Source organism: Hyla sarda, chromosome 5 (assembly GCF_029499605.1).
Source record: "Hyla sarda isolate aHylSar1 chromosome 5, aHylSar1.hap1, whole genome shotgun sequence".
NCBI classification, from domain to species: domain Eukaryota; kingdom Metazoa; phylum Chordata; class Amphibia; order Anura; family Hylidae; genus Hyla; species Hyla sarda.
Genome location: NC_079193.1, coordinates 249,051,811 through 249,071,732, shown reverse-complemented (window position 1 = coordinate 249,071,732; position 19,922 = coordinate 249,051,811). Strand labels below are relative to the sequence as shown.

General features: G+C 40.4%; 1 protein-coding gene across 8 annotated transcripts in view; it reads right to left on the bottom strand.

The window, feature by feature from the left end:
* LOC130273931 (CD226 antigen-like) overlaps positions 1-19,922 on the bottom strand; it is a 122,642-nt gene that overhangs the window by 3,940 nt on the left and 98,780 nt on the right. For all 8 annotated transcript variants that reach the window (XM_056521467.1, XM_056521471.1, XM_056521463.1 and 5 more), the window contains one exon: positions 4,996-5,062. In XM_056521467.1, coding sequence (XP_056377442.1) covers positions 4,996-5,062 — 67 coding nt within the window. The remainder of the gene's footprint in view (positions 1-4,995; positions 5,063-19,922) is intronic.

The following is a 19,922-nucleotide window of genomic DNA, read 5'->3' as shown; positions in this document are numbered from 1 at the left end:
CCTTATGAAAAGGTGAAGTTGGGGTCTACAACAGCATGTTAGTGTAAAAAAAATAATTTTTTTACACTAACACGCTGGTGTTGCCCTATACTGTTCATTTTGACAAGAGGTAAAAGGGAAAAACGCCCCCCAAAATTTGTAATGCAATTTCTCCCGACTACGGAGATACCCCATAAGTGGGCGCAAAGTTCTCTGGGGGCGCACAACAAGGCCCAGAAGGGAGAGTGCACCATGTACATTTGAGGTGATTTGCACAGGGGTGGCTGATTGTTACAGCGGTTTTGACAAACGCAAAAAAAAAAAAAAAAAAACACATGTGACCCCATTTCGGAAACTACACCCCTCACGGAATGTAATGAGGGGTGCAGTGAGAATTTACCCCCCACTGGTGTCTGACAGATGTTTGGAACAGTGGGCTGTGCAAATTAAAAATTTTGTACAGCCCACTGTTCCAAAGTTCTGACAGACACCAGTGGGGGGTAAATGCTCATTGTACCCCTTGTTATGTTCCTCAAGGGGTCTAGTTTCCAAAATGGTATGCCATGTGGGGGTTATTTTGCTGTCCTGGCACCATAGGGGCTTCCTAAATGCGACATGCCCCCCGAGCAAAATTTGCTCTCCAAAAGCCAAATATGACTCCTTCTCTTCTGAGCATTGTAGTTCGCCCGTAGTGCACTTCAGGTCCACTTATGAGGTACCTTCATACTCAGAAGAGATGGGGTTACAAATTTTGGGGGGTATTTTCTGCTATTAACCCTGGCAAAAATGTGAAATTTGGGGGGGAAACACACATTTTAGTGAAAATATATATATATTTTTTTACATATGCAAAAGTCGTGAAACCCCTGTGGGGTATTAAGGCTCACTTTACCACTTGTTACGTTCCCCAAGGGGTCTAGTTTCCAAAATGGTATGCCATGTGGGGATTTTTTGCTGTTCTGGTACCATAGGGGCTTCCTAAATGCAACATGCCCCCCAAAAACCATTTCACAAAAACGTACTCTCCAAAATTCCCTTGTCGCTCCTTCGCTTCTGAGCCCTCTACTGCGCCCGCTGAACACTTTACATAGACATATGAGGTATGTGCTTACTCGAGAGAAATTGGGCTACAAACATCCGTATAAATTTTCTCTTTTTACCCCTTGTAAAAATTCAAAAGTTGGGTCTACAATAACATGCGAGTGTAAAAAATGAAGATGGTGAATTTTCTCCTTCACTTTGCTGCTATTCCTGTGAAACACCTAAAGGGTTAAAACGCTGACTGAATGTCATTTTGAATACTGGGGTCATTATAATGGGGTCATTTGTGGGGTATTTCTAATATGAAGACCCTTCAAATCCACTTCAAACCTGAACTGGTCCCTGAAAAATAGTGAGTTTGAAAATTTTGTGAAAAATTGGAAAATTGCTGCTGAACTTTGAAGCCCTCTGGTGTCTTCCAAAAGTAAAAACACGTCAATTTTATGATGCAAACATAAAGTAGACATATTGTATTTGTGAATAATTTTTTTTTTATTTGAAATATCCATTTTCCTTACAAGCAGAGAGCTTCAAATTTAGAAAAATGCAAAATTTTCAATTTTTTCAGCAAATTTTGAAATTTTTCACTAAGAAACGATGCAAGTATCGATAAAATTTTACCAATAACATAAAGTAGAATATGTCACGAAAAAACAATCTAGGAATCAGAATGAAAGGTAAAAGCATTCCAGAGTTATTAATGTTTAAAGTGACAGTGGTCAGATGTTCAAAAAACGCTCCGGTCCTAAGGTGTAAAATGGCCTGGTCCTTAAGGGGTTAAAAACATATCTTATTCTTTAAATAAAATAAAAAAAATAATCTATTATCACTATTATCCACACTAACCTGTTAGTACAGGCTTGTAGTAGGGGTTACACTGATAAAAATAATACTCACCATGGGCTGGCCATTATTCTCCTTACTTTGATGGCAGGCTTGGTGCACGGAAGACGCTCCTGGAGCACGCTGAGGTCACTGCTGTTCCCTCATTCCACCGGACTACAGGCAGGCTTGAGGAAGCAGCACCCGGGAGACATTAGCATGCTTCTGGATCGCAGCCTGTTGACCAAGCCTGCTGTCTGAATGAGGGGGATAAAGGGTGAACGGGACCACGGATATACCCATGGGAAGTATTATTTTCATCAGTGTCACCCGCACTACAAGTCTGAACCAACAGGTTAGTGTGGGTGACACTTATGAAGGATTCTCTTTAAAGGGGAATTCCAGGATTTTTTTTTTTTTTTACTATGCTACAGGGGCTGTGAAGTTAGTCTAGTTCATAATATAGTGTCTGTACCTGTGTGTGACGGTTTTCTCACAATTCTTCTGTGATTTTCACCCCACTATTTATTTTTACCAGCATACAAAATTACTGTTGTGTCAGGTTTTTCCCAGCTTCCAATGCGGCCGAGACCTGACTCACTAGTCAGCTGATGACAGGGAGCCTGTCTGGTTCAATGGGTGGAGGGATCGCTTTGTGGGAAACCACAGGTCTTTTGTTTCAATGGGTGGGGTGGCTGATGTGCGAGAGGAAGGAAAATGGCATAGTGGGATTTGTAGTCAAAAACACATAAGTCAAACAGGAAATACAAGTTCACAAAAAGCTAGCCACAGTGTTATGGTAATCTCATGACATAGCCATTTAGCCCCAAGACAAGCGCAGATGCTTCCTAAGCATGTCCATTACTGTCTGCCAGGTACGTACTAAAATCACCTCATGGTGGATAACCCCTTTAAGTTCCCTAAAGGGGACTATTAAAAGCAGTCATTTGTTGACATAGTACTGATCAATAATATCAGTGATCTACTTGTAAAGCCTGCCAGATTCTTTCACTTTTTTCACATTTTGTTATTTTTAGGCCTTGTGCAAAAAACTAAATTTTTCATTGAAATTCAATAGAATTTTATGGACACAAGTATTCAGAGCCTTTTCAGTGACACTGGAAATTTAGCTCCTGTGCCTCCTTTTTCTTTTGATTATTGTAAAGGCACAGAGCTGGAGAAGTAAGTAATCAGGGAGAAGGGCCTTGGTAAGAATGATAAACAGTAAAAGAAAAAATGAAAGCCTGCCTGAAAAGTATAAGAAAAAAAATCACCTAAAAAGACCAGATTGCCTAGTCTGATGAAACCATGATTGAACTTTTTGGCCTCAATTCTAAGCATCATGTGCAAATTACCTGCCCAATATCGTCCCTATATTGAAGGATGGTGGTGGCAGCATTATGCTGTGGGGTGTTTTTAGCCTTGGGACAGGTAGACTATTCAATATTGAGGGAACGCAGAATAAACCAAAGTTATTTTAAGTTGAAAAAGCTGAATAAAGCAGAGTTATTTAAATGAATCCTGATCTGGAGTGCTCTGGACCTGAACACAGACCTCAAATTCGTAGGTCTTCTTGCTCCCAGAATTTTTTTCAGTTCCGTCTATAAATTTTATCTGAGACTAAGCTCAGGCCTTTGTGATGGCCACTTCACTACCTTTCCCTTCACATAATTTTCCTCAAAATGCCATTCATTTTGTGAACTACACAAGTCCTATCTGCAGCAAAGTACCCCCATAACATGATGCTGCCATCTCTGTGCTTCACAGTTGGGATAATGTTCTTTAGTTTGCTAGTATGCTTCATATTCCTACACACAAGACAATGGTCTGCATGGCCACACAGTTTCATTTTTGTTTTATCAGATCAAAGGACATTATTCCACATTGTAAAATATTTGCCCTCATGTGCAGTTATAAATTGTAACCTGTATTTCTTATGGCGTCTTTGGAACAGTGGCTTCTTACTTGCTGAGTAGCCTTGAGGTCACATCAATATATGACATCATTTATTATAATTATATATATTTTTGTACCTATTTCCTTCAGCATCTTCACAAGGAGGCCATTTGTTGCTGTTCTTTGATTTATTTACATTTTTTTGCACCAATCAGTTAGCCTCTTTTTATTAGATCATTTTCTGGAATTTTCCAAGCTATGTAAAGAAACAGTCATGTACAAAGTAGATATCATGAACAACCAAAATTATGGTTTAGTGACATGAAATCAAAGGGAGGACAGGGATATAAGTCTGAATGAAAGGGGTATTCAACATTAGTTGACTTTAGAAATTAAGTGCCATACCGTAATGGATATGCTTTCCAAGGATCTGTGCTTGTGGTAAATGGCCGTGTCCTGTGTCCCCGATCATGTTGCTGGCTTGTTTCTGTGGCCTCCCTCAGACTACAATCCCCAAGATTCTTTATTTCAAGTTGGGAGGGGACTTATTTCCCTCCCACATGTAATTTTCCCCACCCATTACAGCACAGCCATGCTCCCTTTGATCACATTATTTTCCTGACATCACCTGACCCACAATCTGTGGATCTGTGTGACGATGAATGCACACACATGTGCCAGTAATGTCATCAGGGGGCTGGCTTCACACACAACAGATGAAGAAGCCAACCCCCCTTGCAGCACCTGACTTGTGATGTATTGTCTCGGGCAGCACAGGAAGCTGGGAAAGGTCTGAGACAACACTGATTTCATAGGCTACAAAAAATGAACTTCTCAGGAAAAAAGACAAATAATTTGATACCAGCCACCAAAAACAGGTATGTGAAGTATATTAGTAACTGGACTAACTTTGCTGTCCCTTTCTTACATTCACAGAACCAAAAATCAGGTAATTCCTTTTTAAATCTAAGTTTATGAAAACACCAGCTATACTTGTGCATTATCACAAATCCAAAAAGCAAATAAGTTATATATCATTTTAGGACAGTGGGTGAAGACAATCGAATCAGTCCGTTCCTTTCTCTATCTTAAAATAAGAAATAAAACTCTGTATTTGGGGATCTGCGATGGGAGCGTACACATATCTTTTCTTTTAAGAAGCCAATACATTTCAAGATGACAGTGATGGGCTTCAGGCCTTACTTCTCTCCACTCCGTATCCATATTGATTATCCTATTGATTACTAGTCATTTTACCTGAGGATATGTTGAATTGAAGCTGACATTTACTTGTTTTGCCTGGATTTTCTTGTTTTTCTTTTTCCTAAATTTAAAAGTACAAAAATGTCATAAACAATCTAAATCAAAATCTGTTATAATGTATTATGCTATTACAGGATAAGATTAGAAACATTATGTATGGAAAATCTTAGGAAAATCAACCACTGCAATGCCGTTTTTTTTTTTCTTTTTTTTTTTTTTCTTTTTTTATGAATTGTATACATTGAATGCATTCAACTCTTTTCAGTGTAGCACTCTTTTCCTGCTAAGTATGGAAAATCACTATGGTAACTGATGGCATCTCTTCCCACCTCCTCCTTCCTTTAAGAAACACCAGGAGGCCATGGCAACTTGCATTAAGTTTAAGCAGGGAATTACTTATTACCATTAGTAGGTCTATATAGATGCATTATGTTCAATTAAAAATATAATGCATGAAAAGCATTTCTGAAAATGTCCAGCTTGAGAGATATATACTTACCAATCCTCCACATGCCTGGTTTGGTTTGATAACTGTTGTCCTTGGTTACAACTAATTTATGGCTTTCACCAAGGTAGTCACACATGCTCAGTTCAACAGCAATCTCCAGGTATGTACTGAAAGTATTGGCAGCTGGTCTGCACAGTGCATGCAAGCAAGAGGGATTGTGGGAAAGCATAAAGACTAACACCGCGACAGCTCCAATTCAGAGAAGAAACCAGTAGGTGATAAGTAGTGTTGCTCGCGAATATTCGCAATTCGAATATTATTCGCGAATATCGCATATTCGCGAATTTCGCGAATATAGCGCTATATATTCGTAATTACGAATATTCGTTTTTTTTTTTTCTTTTTTTTTTTTTTTTTTCTTTCTTTCTTCGCAGTACACATCACAGTGATCATCCCTCTCTGCTTCCAACTTCCGTGGTGTAAAGAAGGCTGTAATACTACTGTGTGAGAGTGGCGTGCACAAATTCGCATATGCGAAAATTAGCATATGCTAATTTTCGCATATGCGAATTTTCACGTATGTTACTTTTGTATATGCAAATTTTCACATATGTTAATTTTCGCATACGCGAATTATCGCATATGCGAAAATAAAACGAGAATATAACGAATATGCGAATATTCGCGAATATATGACGAATATTCGTCCATATATTCGCGAATATTCGCGAATTCGAATATGGCCTATGCCGCTCAACACTAGTGATAAGATCCATGGAGGAGTACAGTGATGTAGACTAATGTAGCACATTTTTACTCCTTTACATTACACATGTGGCAAATATCTGATTTTACCAACTTTGCTTTGAGGGAAAACTCCTTTAAATCTTGGTGCCATGTGTCTAAGTACCAGCTCAGATAAATGAGAAGTAAATTCAGCTCACCTTCGTGTAGTCTTTGGTGCCCAGATCTATACTGACTGAGTTACTTGGCACTTGGCATAATACTTTAGCTTTATTTGGTTGTTTTGAAAGGATACAACACACCATAAGGCTAAGTTTTTTTTCTGGCAGTTTTTGGAATACTGCCACTGCAGATTTTGAGCTAAAGCCAGAAATGTATTCAAAAGGAATAGGACATATAAAGGAAGGACTTACACTTCTCCTCCCTTATGGATCCACTTCTGACTTTGGCTCAAAAACTGCAGTGGCAGTATTCCAAAAACTGCCAGAAAAAAGAAAAACAAGTGGAAACTTAGCCTTAGTGCTTACGTGTTTCGAATGTGTTTGCACTTTTTATGACAGATGACACCCCTGTCCATGTGGTCTTCTTAAAAACTTAGACCCAAGAGAGGGGCGGCATAACATCATTATGTGTGTAAAAGATTAAATGTGAAAACAGTTAAAAAAAATAGCATACTAACAAAAAACTAATATGCTGGCATAATACAAAAAAAGAAAATATCTAAAATTGTATTACATTGATAAAAGGAATCAATTATTAGTAATAGAGTTAACTGTTTTTGGCTTATACATGCTCCCTCTACCACAGCAGTCAAATCAGACTAGTTACAGAATAAACTGAACACACACCTGAACTGGTGGTTTACAGGGCACTTGTTTTTCTATATATTTCTACAACTAAAAAAAAAAACATCCATCAGAAACCGAAAATCACGTTCAGTTCATCAGAGCAAGACACAGATAAAGGAGACAGCACTGAATCAGAGAGCTCCGTAGCATCCGGTTAAAAAAACATACAATTGCAAATCTCAAAAAAAACTAACAAAAAGAGAAAATATTGTTTGAGGTGGCCAAGAACACAAACAAAAATGAGTGAAAACACGGAAAGCCAGAAACTAGGCCAATGAGCCATAGGGGTAATAAACTTGTCTAAAAAAAAAACATGTAACGCAGGTACCCTTGCATTAGACATCATTACCGACTATAGGAGTATATGTTTTAAAGAACAACAAACTTTTCTTGTTCTACAACAATTACATATCTTAGAAACACATACTTCTACCTTCTGCAGTCAAGAGTAATTGAGTGATAGTACCATCTACACCATATTAGGCATAACCCTACTAGGAAAGGAAGAACACAGAAGTTGAGTGAGTGATATGGAGGAGGGAGTCATGTCTTCCGTACAACTGTTTGTCAATTATTTAAATTTCAATCAATTCATCTCAAAGGGGTACTCCGGGATAAGTGTCTGATTATGGGGCTCCGACCGTTGGGACCTCCCGCAATCTCCTGCCCGGTGCGCTAACTCTCCCCATGCACTAAGCGGGCACCACTCTGTGCATGGAGCTTTGTTAACCACCACATGAAGTGGTGGTAGACATTCCCCGACAATGCATCTCTGGGATAACTATCTGCCGGATAGGGCAAATAGTTATCCCAAACACACCATTCGTGCCATCCCAATTGGAGACATGATCCGACTTAAAGGGGTACTCCGGCGCTGTTTTTTTTTTCCACCCATTCACCACTCTCCCCCATGTCTTACTCACCAAATAGTTGCCTGACGTGTTGCGCTGTGTTCGTGGGTCCAAAGTGTTTCTGTTCGCGTTCCGCGTTCGGTTGTTTTTTTTTCCCGACTTCCGGTCTGCAAACTTATTTTCCCATGAGCTGTTGCGGGGACATCATGTGGTTTTTTGGCTTTGGTGGGTGTGGTGATGACGTCTGTTGGGCGTTTATTTTCCTTATTTGCCTTCCCTCACTTTGTATATGTTTCCGCCTCTCCTTCCTGGTTTGCATGTCCCCGTCCTTTTTTTTTTTCGGCCGGCGTACAAGTGTGTGGGACCTTTGGTGTAGCCTAACATGCTGGCGAAGGCACCTGATGCTAAGCTTCCCTACATAGCAATGATAACACGCTACTGAAAAAACAGATGCATAAACAGCTGAAGGCAACTATGAAAATTACTGATATGACAGCCACATAATAAACGCATGCGCAAATTGACTAAAATACGGCACCAGCGCTGTAGTGCAACCAAACCTCACAATGACAGTGAAACACCAAAGGAGGAGAGCACACAGCAATCACATGACCCAAACAAAAAGAATGATTGGCCAAGAAACCGCCAATGATATGATTGGGAACGGAGAAGGGCGCGACCCAAGAAGGCGGAACTAAGAAGAACACAATGAATATTCAAAGAAGGGGATCGGCCAGAAGGAAACACAGAGAGGAAAACTGTGATGTCATGAACGCAAGATGGGCGCCGAACGGAGATATGAAAGTGGTCGTGAGCTCCGCAACTACCAAGAAAATACCATACTTCCGCCGAGGAAAAAAGTTAAAATTGCACAGAAAACAAATGGCAACAACACGACTCGCACAGCATATAGGTTAGGCCAAATATAATACAAAACGGAATGCAAAAACACAACATCGCCGGAGTACCCCTTTAAACATAATTGTAGTGACCCAAATACCTACACCAATCAAGCATGTGAATTAACACATAGACTCAGTGAAAGGGGCTATCCTCATATATTATTGGATATGGATAGTAGCCAAAAAAAACTTGTAAAAAAAAAAACTTACTCTTGCATACACCCACAAAATCTAAGGCCTTAAACAAACCGGGTGTGGCCCTCACCTACAATCCACACTTCAACAGGGTCAATCAAATTCTAAATAAGCATTTGTAGATATTGTCACAAATTCTAAGCAATGACTGTGCCATTCTAAAAAAAAAAAAAAAGCCAATACACTAAAAAGACTTACTTTCTTTTCCAATCCCCCATCTATATGTACATGGCTGCACGGCAATGGTTTTCATAGATGTGGCAGAACTCCTTGTAAAACTTGCAAAAATTTAAAAAATTATTACACTTTTAGTGATCTTCAAACAATTAGAACCATCCTATCAAACAATTCCTGAACTATGGTTCAAGTAGCCTTGTCTACATCCAGCGCTCGGACTACAATAAAAAATATGTAGGGTGCTCAACCCATAAATTAAAAGTCAGAGCCGTGGAGCATATCGGTGATGTGAACAATGCCAACCGCAGAAATAAATTGGATGCCTCTGTACATTTTTCAAAATTTCATAGCCATTCCACTAGTAGATTCCATTTGTCAATGTAATACAATTTAAAATATTTTATTTTTTTGATTATACCATCATATTAGTTCATTATTATAATGTAATTTTTTTTTAACTGTTTTCACATTTAATCTTTTGCATCCATAATGACATCATGATGTCCCTCCCCTAGGTATTTATAGGTAAGTATGTAAGGAGACCACTTGGACAGGGGCATCATCTGTGATAAAAAGTGCAATCGCACTCAAAACACGTCCACTACTTCATGAATGTAGTATGGTTCTGTCGACCGTCGATATTTTTGGCGACCAATAAAAGCCAGATGGAGCTTTCTAAGACCATGAAAGGGGTGCTGTGGTATGTTTCTTATTTTTGCATGCGTCTTGGGGCCAGGAGGTCGAGGCCTAACATTGCAAGGACTTGAAAGCACATTGAATGTAATATTACATAGAGGTGGAGCTACTTCATCTCTGTTTTTGCTTATGTGACAGAGATTTTTTTTTAAACTTATGCAAGGGAGCAGTAAAGCTGTTTCCCAGAAGAACCAATCAGATTCTAGATTAAATTTTTCAGGGGTGTTTAACCCCTTAAGGACCACGTTTTTTTTCCCACTTTCGCCCTCATATGAGGGCTTATTTTTTGTTCCACCGATTTTACTGTGTAATGACATCAATAATTTCATCACAAAATTTACAGCGAACGCAGAGAAAGAATATTTGTGGGGCAAAATTAGGGGAGGGAAAAGTAATTTTGTAAATTTTGGGTTCTTCGTATTCTGCGCTGTGCCCCTCTCATTGGAGACTGGATCACAGGGCAGTATTCCAAGACAATACCAACCCCAAACACTTCTCCAAGACATGTACTGCCTTGCTATAGAAGCTGAGGGTAAAGGTGATGGACTGGCCAAGCAAGTCTCAAGACCTAAACACTATTGAGTATCTGCGGGGCATCCTCAAACAGAAGGTGGGGGACAGAAGGTCTCTAACAGTCACCAGCCCTGTGATGTTGTCATGGAGAAGTGGGAGAGGACTCCAGTGGTAACCTGTAAAGCTCCGGTGAACTCCATGCTCAAGAGGGTTAAAGCAATGCTGAAAAATTATGGTGGCTACACAAAATATTGACACTTTGGGCATTTCCACTTAGGGTGTACTCACTTTTGTTGCCAAGGTTTAGACATAAATGGCGGTGGGTTGAATTATTTCGAGGGTACACAACATTAAACACTGTTCTACAGGCTGTGCACTCACTACCTATTATCTATCCTACAGTACACTTAATACCCTATAATGAGAATGTTGAAACAAAGGGGAGAGGGGCGAGCTGATGAAAGATTTAGGTAATGTGACATCCACAAACTAGACACAAAGGTAAAAGTTGAATTAAAATTGTCAAAATAAATTCAACAATAAAATAGCCACAAATGTATCCGACATGAGGCAAGAAGCAGGTACTTTGATTATCAAACATGTTCTGTTTTATTTTGTTCATATGACTGGCTGCTGAATATTCCTATATTCTATTTTTAATGCTGAAGGTCACATAGTACATATCTGAAGAAGGCAGCGTCTCTTATGCTTCATGACCACTTCTAATTCAGTATAATTGTTTCTTCAGACTAATGGTTTGTTAAATATTTTATGGAACAGGCAAGTATTTGTACACGCATCAAGAGGTTTATTTTGGAAAAAGATGACAAGAAACTCTAATAGTGGGCTAGGCAAGGTCACAGAAACTTATAGTTTACAGAGAAAGTTGACCAAAAGAAAACTGTTAAAACTGTTCCTTAAGTTCTTTGTTATAAGGTTACTTATAAATAACTTAAGCATACCTGTCATAGTGCAAAAAAAAAACAGGGAGATATTACTCAGTACCTAATCCCGACCATGTGCATCTAAATTTTATGTGTCTAGCACCTTTATTTTTTTTCTTATTACACTTTCATTGTTGCTCACTTGCTTGAATTGCTCTCCAAAGGAGTGGGCGTGGCCTCACTGTGCAGGTCTCCGCCCCCTCCCTCTGTATGCTGTCTGCTCACATCTCCCCTAGCATAAGCAAAACTACAACTCCCAGCTTGTCCTCAATGTCAGGGCATGCTGGGAGTTGTAGTTCTGCTAATGCTAGGGGAGATGTGAGCAGGCAGATGGTTACATCTCTCCTAGCATTAGCAAAACTACAACTCCCAGCATGCTGGGAGTTGTAGTTCTGCAGCTGTGTCAGTGTCCTAAGTAGGGGAGACAATGTCTGCAGTCCCTGGAGGTCTACCTTGTCACCTAATTACTGCTAATCCTAACTATACAGAGCTCTATGCTTCACAAGGGAAGTTTCAGCTCTATTGCTTGGCTGCAGACTCCTCTGTGCCTCATAGCGATACAAGGTTTACACTGTGGGATTACTGCACAATGCCTGTGTGTGTGCGCTCCCTGTGCTCGTTCCCAGGCAGTGTGTGCCCGCACATAGACTGTATCTCATACCGTGGGGATCGCCTATACTAGATACCGGCACGCTTTACGGCCAGTATCCAGTATGTAGCAAAATCAAGACCAGTCTGTCTGGATAAAGACAGACAACCCCTAGTGGCGGCTATTTTTAGTTTTAAATTCTTGGAGAATTTTTCATTTTTTTAAATACATTTATATTGTAGAAAGGCATCTTATGATTACGGTATATCTATAATATATCAAAAGTTTTTCACAATGACAGTGCCTCTTTAAGCTTTTTTTTCTGATACTTCAACTCATCAATTGAAATACATACTGTATATTACTTCCTACTTAATTCCACTCAAAACTGCAGTTACGTAACCTTCTACCACCCATGTCACACATACAGAGGTTTGGGAAGCTGAGATATGGAGAGTGAGAGATGTTTGCGGGGTCCTCACAATGAAGAGCTTAAGCTGTCTCCTTGACTACTGAAGTCTATTCTTGACTCCCTGACCCTGCACAGCTGCTATTCTTTACTGTAATATCATATCTAAAGTCTAGTTAGTGTACTCCTCACAAAAGGGGTTATCTTACTCTCATAATGCTTGGAAGGTTTGAACTGCCATTATGGATGAAAAATCTAATTAAGGAACAATTAATAATAATAAAAAGAAAACGAAATTAAAATGACTAAATTGCAATGCCGATTAAGACGAGCTTTACGTTACATAGGAGAGTTTGTTACTTGGAATATCACACCTCATTGGGATATAAAAAAGTGGTAAATCTGAATTTGGATACAGTAGATTAATACAGTCCGTAAAATCAGTGAATAGTTCAATATTGACTAAGGTAATGTCATTACTGCTGCCTTACACAGCACATTGGAGTTAAAATTTCAACTTTATTATAAGTTTATAGGAATTACTACTCTTTTTAGACAATGCCCCCCTCCCCCCATGCATTTGACTGGCACTAATGTAATTGGACAAACCAACACAATCCTTTAAATTGCCATTTGTAGAACATAATTACAAATCCTTTGCAGTCAAAGACTGCTTGAAGTGTGGAACTTTAGGGAAATTACCAGAAGCTTAGTTTGTTTCCCTAGTGATGCTCTGTCAGGCTTTTACTGTAGTTGTCTCCAGCTCCTGCCTGTTCTTGAAGCATTTTAAGCTTTGCTTTGCCTTTAGCAAGTGAAATGCATCCTCGATTGGATTGAGATCAGGTGATTAACTTGGCTATTGCACATCATCCTACTTATGGCGCTTTCACTGTATGCCTTAGATGTTTGGTTATTGTTGTTGAATCTGAACCTCAGAATCCTTCCTGCTGCTTTTGTCAGCAGTCACAACATCAATAAAGACAAAGGAATCTGTCCCATTGGCGGTCACATATACTCAATGTTATCTTCACCATGCTCGACAGATGAGACAGTCTGCTGTGAATCATGAACAGTATCTTTTTCATCCAACAAACAACCCTGAGGGGTTAATAATACCTTCTATATCATGTTTCACAAATTGAAATTAAACTCTGCTTTTATTAAATACTGTTAATAAAGGAGTATTACAAAGGTTATTAAAAGCACAATCTCATTCATCGCTTTACCCTGAACGTGACCAACGCCATTGAGTAGTAGCAGATATGGAGGTGAATGTTTACTGGCAGCCAACACTAATATATTATAATAGTATATATTATTGATCAGACCTCATAAGGATTCAGAAACATGGATACCCTCATCAGGGTCAGAACAAGGTGGGTGAAGCTGTGAATAGACTTCCGTGTTATTTCCCTTCTAAAACAACTCATCCGCTATCTCTGTTTCCTGCTATTCACATATTTTTCAATATGGTTAAGGAAAATATCAAACAACTGCCCCCTTACACAATTACAGGAAAGAATTTAACGGGCCAAGAGCAGAAAGCCCTTAGGGATCTAATGAAAAAAATAATTCCTTATTAAGGAGGCAGATGTAGGTGGCAATTTTGTATTATGGCCAGTTGAACAATACATGTTGGAGGCAGAGAGACAACTTACAAACACCAACTACAATTACAGACTTCCCTCTGATCCCACTTCTGTCTTTAAGAAAAAAATATTGCATCTATTGGATTCGGCCGCAGAGCATGGGGCTATTACGAAGAAAAAGAAGAAATACATGCAGGTAAATAATCCAAGGATTGCTAACTTTTATATGTTGCCTAAGGTCCACAAAAATTTACAGTGCCCACCCGGATGCTCGATTATATAGGGAATCATGAGTCTCTGCGAAAAAGCTTGTAACTTTTTGCATTACATTTTACAATTCTTGGTTACCTCTTTACCCTCCTATATCAGAGGCTCCATCCACTTGATCCAAAATTTGGAAGATCTTACTGTACCGTAGAATACCCTACTTGTAACTTGCGATGTGGAATCTCTGTATTCTAATATTTCTCATGAAGATGGAATTACGGCCACCATGCACTTTCTGGACATTCAGGACATTCCACTGGAAAATTGACTCCTTTCTGATTGATTTGCTTAGGTTTGTGTTACACCATTATTATTTTGTTTTTGAGCGACAGTTTTTTTTTTTGCAGATTTCTGGTAATGCCCCTCCTATGCACACCTCTTTTTGGGGCATTGGGAGAAGACACATGTGTACACATCGTGGCTTTTCCAGAAGGTTTTACATTGGTACCATTTTATTGATGACATTTTGTTTTTCTGGCAAGGTTTGAGGGAGGAGTGTATTGAGTTCATCTCCTTCCTCAACCATAATGATCTCAAATATTGTTTTGACATGTTCCATCTCACCTTCCTCTGTAGAATTTCTCGATTTGAAACTATCCTGCAGTGGGAGTCGAGTGGAGACAACCCTCTATCGGGAAAAATAAAATGGCTACAAATAGCCTTTTGCACTACTCACCATTTCACCCAGGACATAGGCTTCGGGGCATCCCTGTAGGACAATTCTCAAGAGTACGGAGAAATTGTAGCAATGAACAGGACTTTCGAAAGCAATCAGCTGAACTTTCGGACCAGTTTGAAGAACGCGGATATTCAAGAAGAATAATATTCAGAGCCTCCTAATGGGCAAGAGTTAAAAATGGAACCGAACTTCTGGGGGACCACAAAACGAGCTCAAACAGATGAACTTCGATTTATCTCAACTTATAACAGCCAATGGGATATACTTCAGAACATCTTACAGAGACACTGGAATATTTTCTCTATGGATAACCACATTCAGGAACTGATACCCATGAGACCTGCAATCATATCCAGAAGGGCTCCCAATTTGAGAGACCTTTTATCACATAGCTACTTCCAAAGGCCAGCCAACAGATTACAGAGGGGACAAAAATACCAAGGATCTTTTCTGTGTGGAAACTGCAATGTCTGCCAATACATGTGTCCAACACGCATATTTGTGAATCCAGCGGACGGAAAGGAATATCCTGTTAGGAGCTATATTAATTGCAAAACAGTAAATACTATATATGCAATTGTATGTCCATGTAATAAGGTCTGTGTCAGACAAACAAGTCAACAGCTACGAAAAAGAATACAGAAACACTTGCCACGATCTCCCTGGACAACGAGATACTGGACGTGATAGGACTCTGACTTCAGTTGCAGATCATTTTCTATGGTACCACCAGGGAAGACCCTGGGGCTTATGGATTTGTGGTTTGGAAAGTGTTAGAACAGATATTTGTGAAGGTTTCGTCTCCAACAGCTTATTGCAGATTGAGGCCAGATACCTCTTCAACCTAAAGTCTGTATTTCCGGATAGGTTGATGAGGAGCTCCTCTTTACTGGTTTCTTAGGTGAGTTATAGAGTAAAATAGATGAATTCTAGGGGTGAGAGCAAGGGTTAGTAGGACTATATATTTTTGTTTGTTGTGGTGTTTATGGTAAGTGTTTTTATATCTAGTAGTCAGAAGATATCGGATGTCATATACACTGCTCCAAAAAATAAAGGGAACACTTAAAGGGGTGGTCAACGTGTTTTTCACTAACCCTATTTGTTTTGTTTCATTTCTATTCTTGTTGTTTAGCCTACTCTATTTCCGTTCTTTGTTGTCTTTTTATCATCCACTATGTTTTCCTATCTTTGCTTCCATTTCCTGTTTCTTGCTGTGCTGAAAACTACAGATCTCAGCATGCCACATGCCTTGCTGGTTTGGGACGACTCCTTTTTTTTTGTTTGTTTGTTCCGCCCTTTACCACCCTACTATTTTGCCGGGTCGGCCCCCTTATACACAGCTCACTAATATAATCAGCCTTGGTTGGGATACACTGTCATACACACACAATAGGGACTACAACTCCCAGCATGTGTCCTTCAGGAGTCTTCAGTCTGTGGGATAACACCAGCATGCTGCCTCTGTAGTCTCCTGGGGGTTGTAGTTCACCTCACCTCTATAGGGCATACACCAGTGTTTCCCAACCAGTGTGCCTCCAGCTGTTGCAAAACTACAACTCCTAGCATGCCTAAAGTCTGTCCAGGCATGCTGGGAGTTGTAGTTTTGATACAGCTGGAGGCAGACTGGTTTGTAAACACTAGCATACACACACATAACAGGGACTACAACTCCCAGCATGTGTCATTCAGGAGTCCCCACCCCCTCCTTTACACATAGAAATCATCTCCAGTCCGAGATTTATTCCCCTGCAGTCTATACATCCCCAGCCTGTGCACTTTGTTATCCCTTCACATACATCTTCTCTGTCTTCTTTCAGTGCAGACCTTCGTCCTCACAAGACTAAGCATGGGGGAGGGGAGATGAGGAGATGTGTAGGAGCTTCTTGCTCTCATGCACACCTGTGACCACCTGGAGGGGAGATGAGGGGGCGTGGCCTATCTCTGTCATGCAGTTTTGAAAGAACAGAGAAAAAAAAAGCTCTGACATCTTGTCCACAGCCTAATCCTAACCTGTGGACAACAGTCAGAGATCCAACACAGAACTACAGAACTTCCTGGCCCACAAACAGGTAAGAAAAAAAGACACATGCTACACAAACATATAATACATGTCAATTGCAAAAAACATGAACATTAAAAAGATGAAATATAGCCAAACATCTTAACCACCGGAGTACCCCTTTAAACAACACAACGTAACTCCAAGTCAATCACACTTCTGTGCAATCATACTGTCCACTCGGGAAGAAACATTGATTAACAATCTATTTCACATGCTGCTGTGCAAATGGAACAGACAACAGGTGTTTTAAATTATAGGCAATTAGCAAGACACCCCAATAAAGGAGTGGTTCTGCAGGTGGTGACCACAGACCACTTCTCAGTTCCTATGCTTCCTGGCTGATGTTTTGGTCACTTTTGAATGCTGGCGGTGCTTTCATTCTAGTGGTAGCATGAGACAGAGTCTACAACCCACACAAGTGGCTCAGGTAGTGCAGCTCATCCAGGATGGCACATCAATGCGAGCTGTGGCAAGGTTTGCTATGTCTGTCAGCGTAGTGTCCAGAGCATGGAGGCGCTACCAGGAGACAGGCTAGTACATTAGGAGATGTGGAGGAGGCCATAGGAGGGAAACAACCCAGCAGCAGGACCGCTACCTCCACCTTTGTGCAAGGAGGAGCAGGAGGAGTACTGCCGGAGCCCTGCAAAATATGACCTCCAGCAGGCCACAAATGTGCATGTGTCCACTCAAACGGTCAGAAACAGACTCCATGAGGGTGGTATGAGGGCCGACGTCCACAAGTGGGGATTGTGCTTACAGCCCAACACCGTGCAGGATGTTTGGCATTTGCCAGAGAACACCAAGATTGGCAAATTCGCCACTTGCACCCTGTGCTCTTCACAGATTAAAGCAGATTCACAGTGAGCATATGTAACAGACGTGACAGAGTCTGGAGATGCCATGGAAAACGTTCTGCTGCCTGCAACAGTCTCAGCATGACCGGTTTGGCAGTGGGTCAGTGATGTTGTGGGATGGCATTTCTTTGGGGGGCCGCACAGCCCTCCATGTGCTTGCAAAGGATAGCCTGACTGCCATTAGGTACCAAGAGGAGATTCTCAGACCCCTTGTGAGACCATATGCTGTTGCGGTTGGCCCTGGGTCCTTGGGTTCCTCCAAGTGGCTGGAGTGTGTCAGCAGTTCCTGCAAGAGGAAGGCATTGATGCTATAGACTGACCCGCCCATTCCCCAGACCTGAATCCAGTTGAGCACATCTGGGACATCATGTCTCACTCCATCCACCAACGCCACGTTGCACCACAGACTGTCCACCGCCTCATCAGGAGTATGCCCAGGTGTTGTAGGGAGGTCATACGGGCACTTGGAGGTCACACACAATACTGAGCCTCATTCTGACTTGTTTTAAGGACATTACATCAAAGTTGGATCAGCTTGTAGTGTGGTTTTCCACTTTGATTTTGAGTGTGACTCCATATCCCGACCTCCATGGGTTGATAAATTTGATTTTCATTGACATTTTTGTGTGATTTTGTTGTCAGCACATTCGTCTATGTAAAGAGGAAAGTATTTCATACGATTAGTTCATTCATTCAGATTTAGGATGTGTTATCTTGGTGTTCCCTTTATTTTTTGAGCAGCATACTATGCCCAGGATATTAGTGACCCATGGAGGAATATATCCGAAAAGCTTTTTGGGCTGGTAAGTTGAATATCATATATACATTTTTCTGTTATACCATCTATCTGGGGTTAATGTTTTCTCTATTTTCCTTTTCTCTTTCCCCTTTTCCATCTCTTCTGTGTGTGTGTTTTATTCTACCTAAACCCCCTATTCATGACAACATGGAAGACTTATTCCTGATTAATTGTTTCACTTATCATGATGGTATATTCACCCCCTTAACACCACTATATTTATCATTTTTCAGCTCACTTGCACCAGCAAATTCACCTTTGTGTGTAATGATTTAATTATTTATTCATGCATCTATTCTTCTATTTATTTATTTATATACTATTCACGCATTCATTTTCTCATCTTTATCTGTGTGTTCCTTTACACACAATGGCCCTCATTTACTAACAGGATCCTGACACTTTTTGTCGGATTTTGCGCCAGAATTCTGTCTGTGTCCGAATTTGCACCAGAATCTGGCGCACAACCCGACAAAATCAAAATCACTCAGAGTGAAAAAAAAGTGCGTTTTTCCCAACAAAAGGGGCGTGTTCCCGACAAAAAGAGAAAAAACACTTCACAGAAACACTTTTGCTTCACAGAAAACCGACTGCTCAGAGCTGTCGGTAAATTCCTAAAAACTGAGTGAATCCTGCTACCCCCAGCATGGAACAGAATACATTTTGTGCAACAGAAAAAAAACCTGCAACAGAAAGAAAGGGAAATTGGGCGACAGATTAGTAAATAGCATCAGAAAAAAAAGGAGTAAAGGACTTGCAAAAACACAAACCGGCACTCCACTCTTAGTAAATGAGGGCCCATGTGTTATGTCTTCAACTTCAATTCTATTTTTATTTGTCTCTTTATGTGTCTTTCTATGTGTCTTTTTCTTTCTTCCCCTATGGCTTTCTGTTCACATGAATTTACATGTAACATAATTTTTGCATCATATTTTAGTAATAAAATCTTTATAACACATTCAGTCTCCCTACGTAATCATGTCATCCCTTGACTAGATCCGATTGTTTATATCTATCTAGGGGGACTAATATGTACTAGACTTTCATCCTAGTTGAAAAGTAGGTGCATACAAGTAGATCCAGCTCACCCCAGGATAGTGCGCATGGACAGGACCAGGGCTAGTCAGAGTACATACAAGGAAAGAAAGATGTCCAGTGCACGCACGTGTAAGAGGAGCTTCTTTATTCAGTTGCCATAGGATACATCAGGCACTCAGGTAACGTGACATGTTTCGGCCCACAGGGCCTTAGTCATGGCTAAGGCCATGCGGGCCGAAACGCGTCACGTTACCGGAGTGCCTGATGTATCCTATGGCAACTGAATAAAGAAGCTCCTCTTACACGTGCGTGCGCTG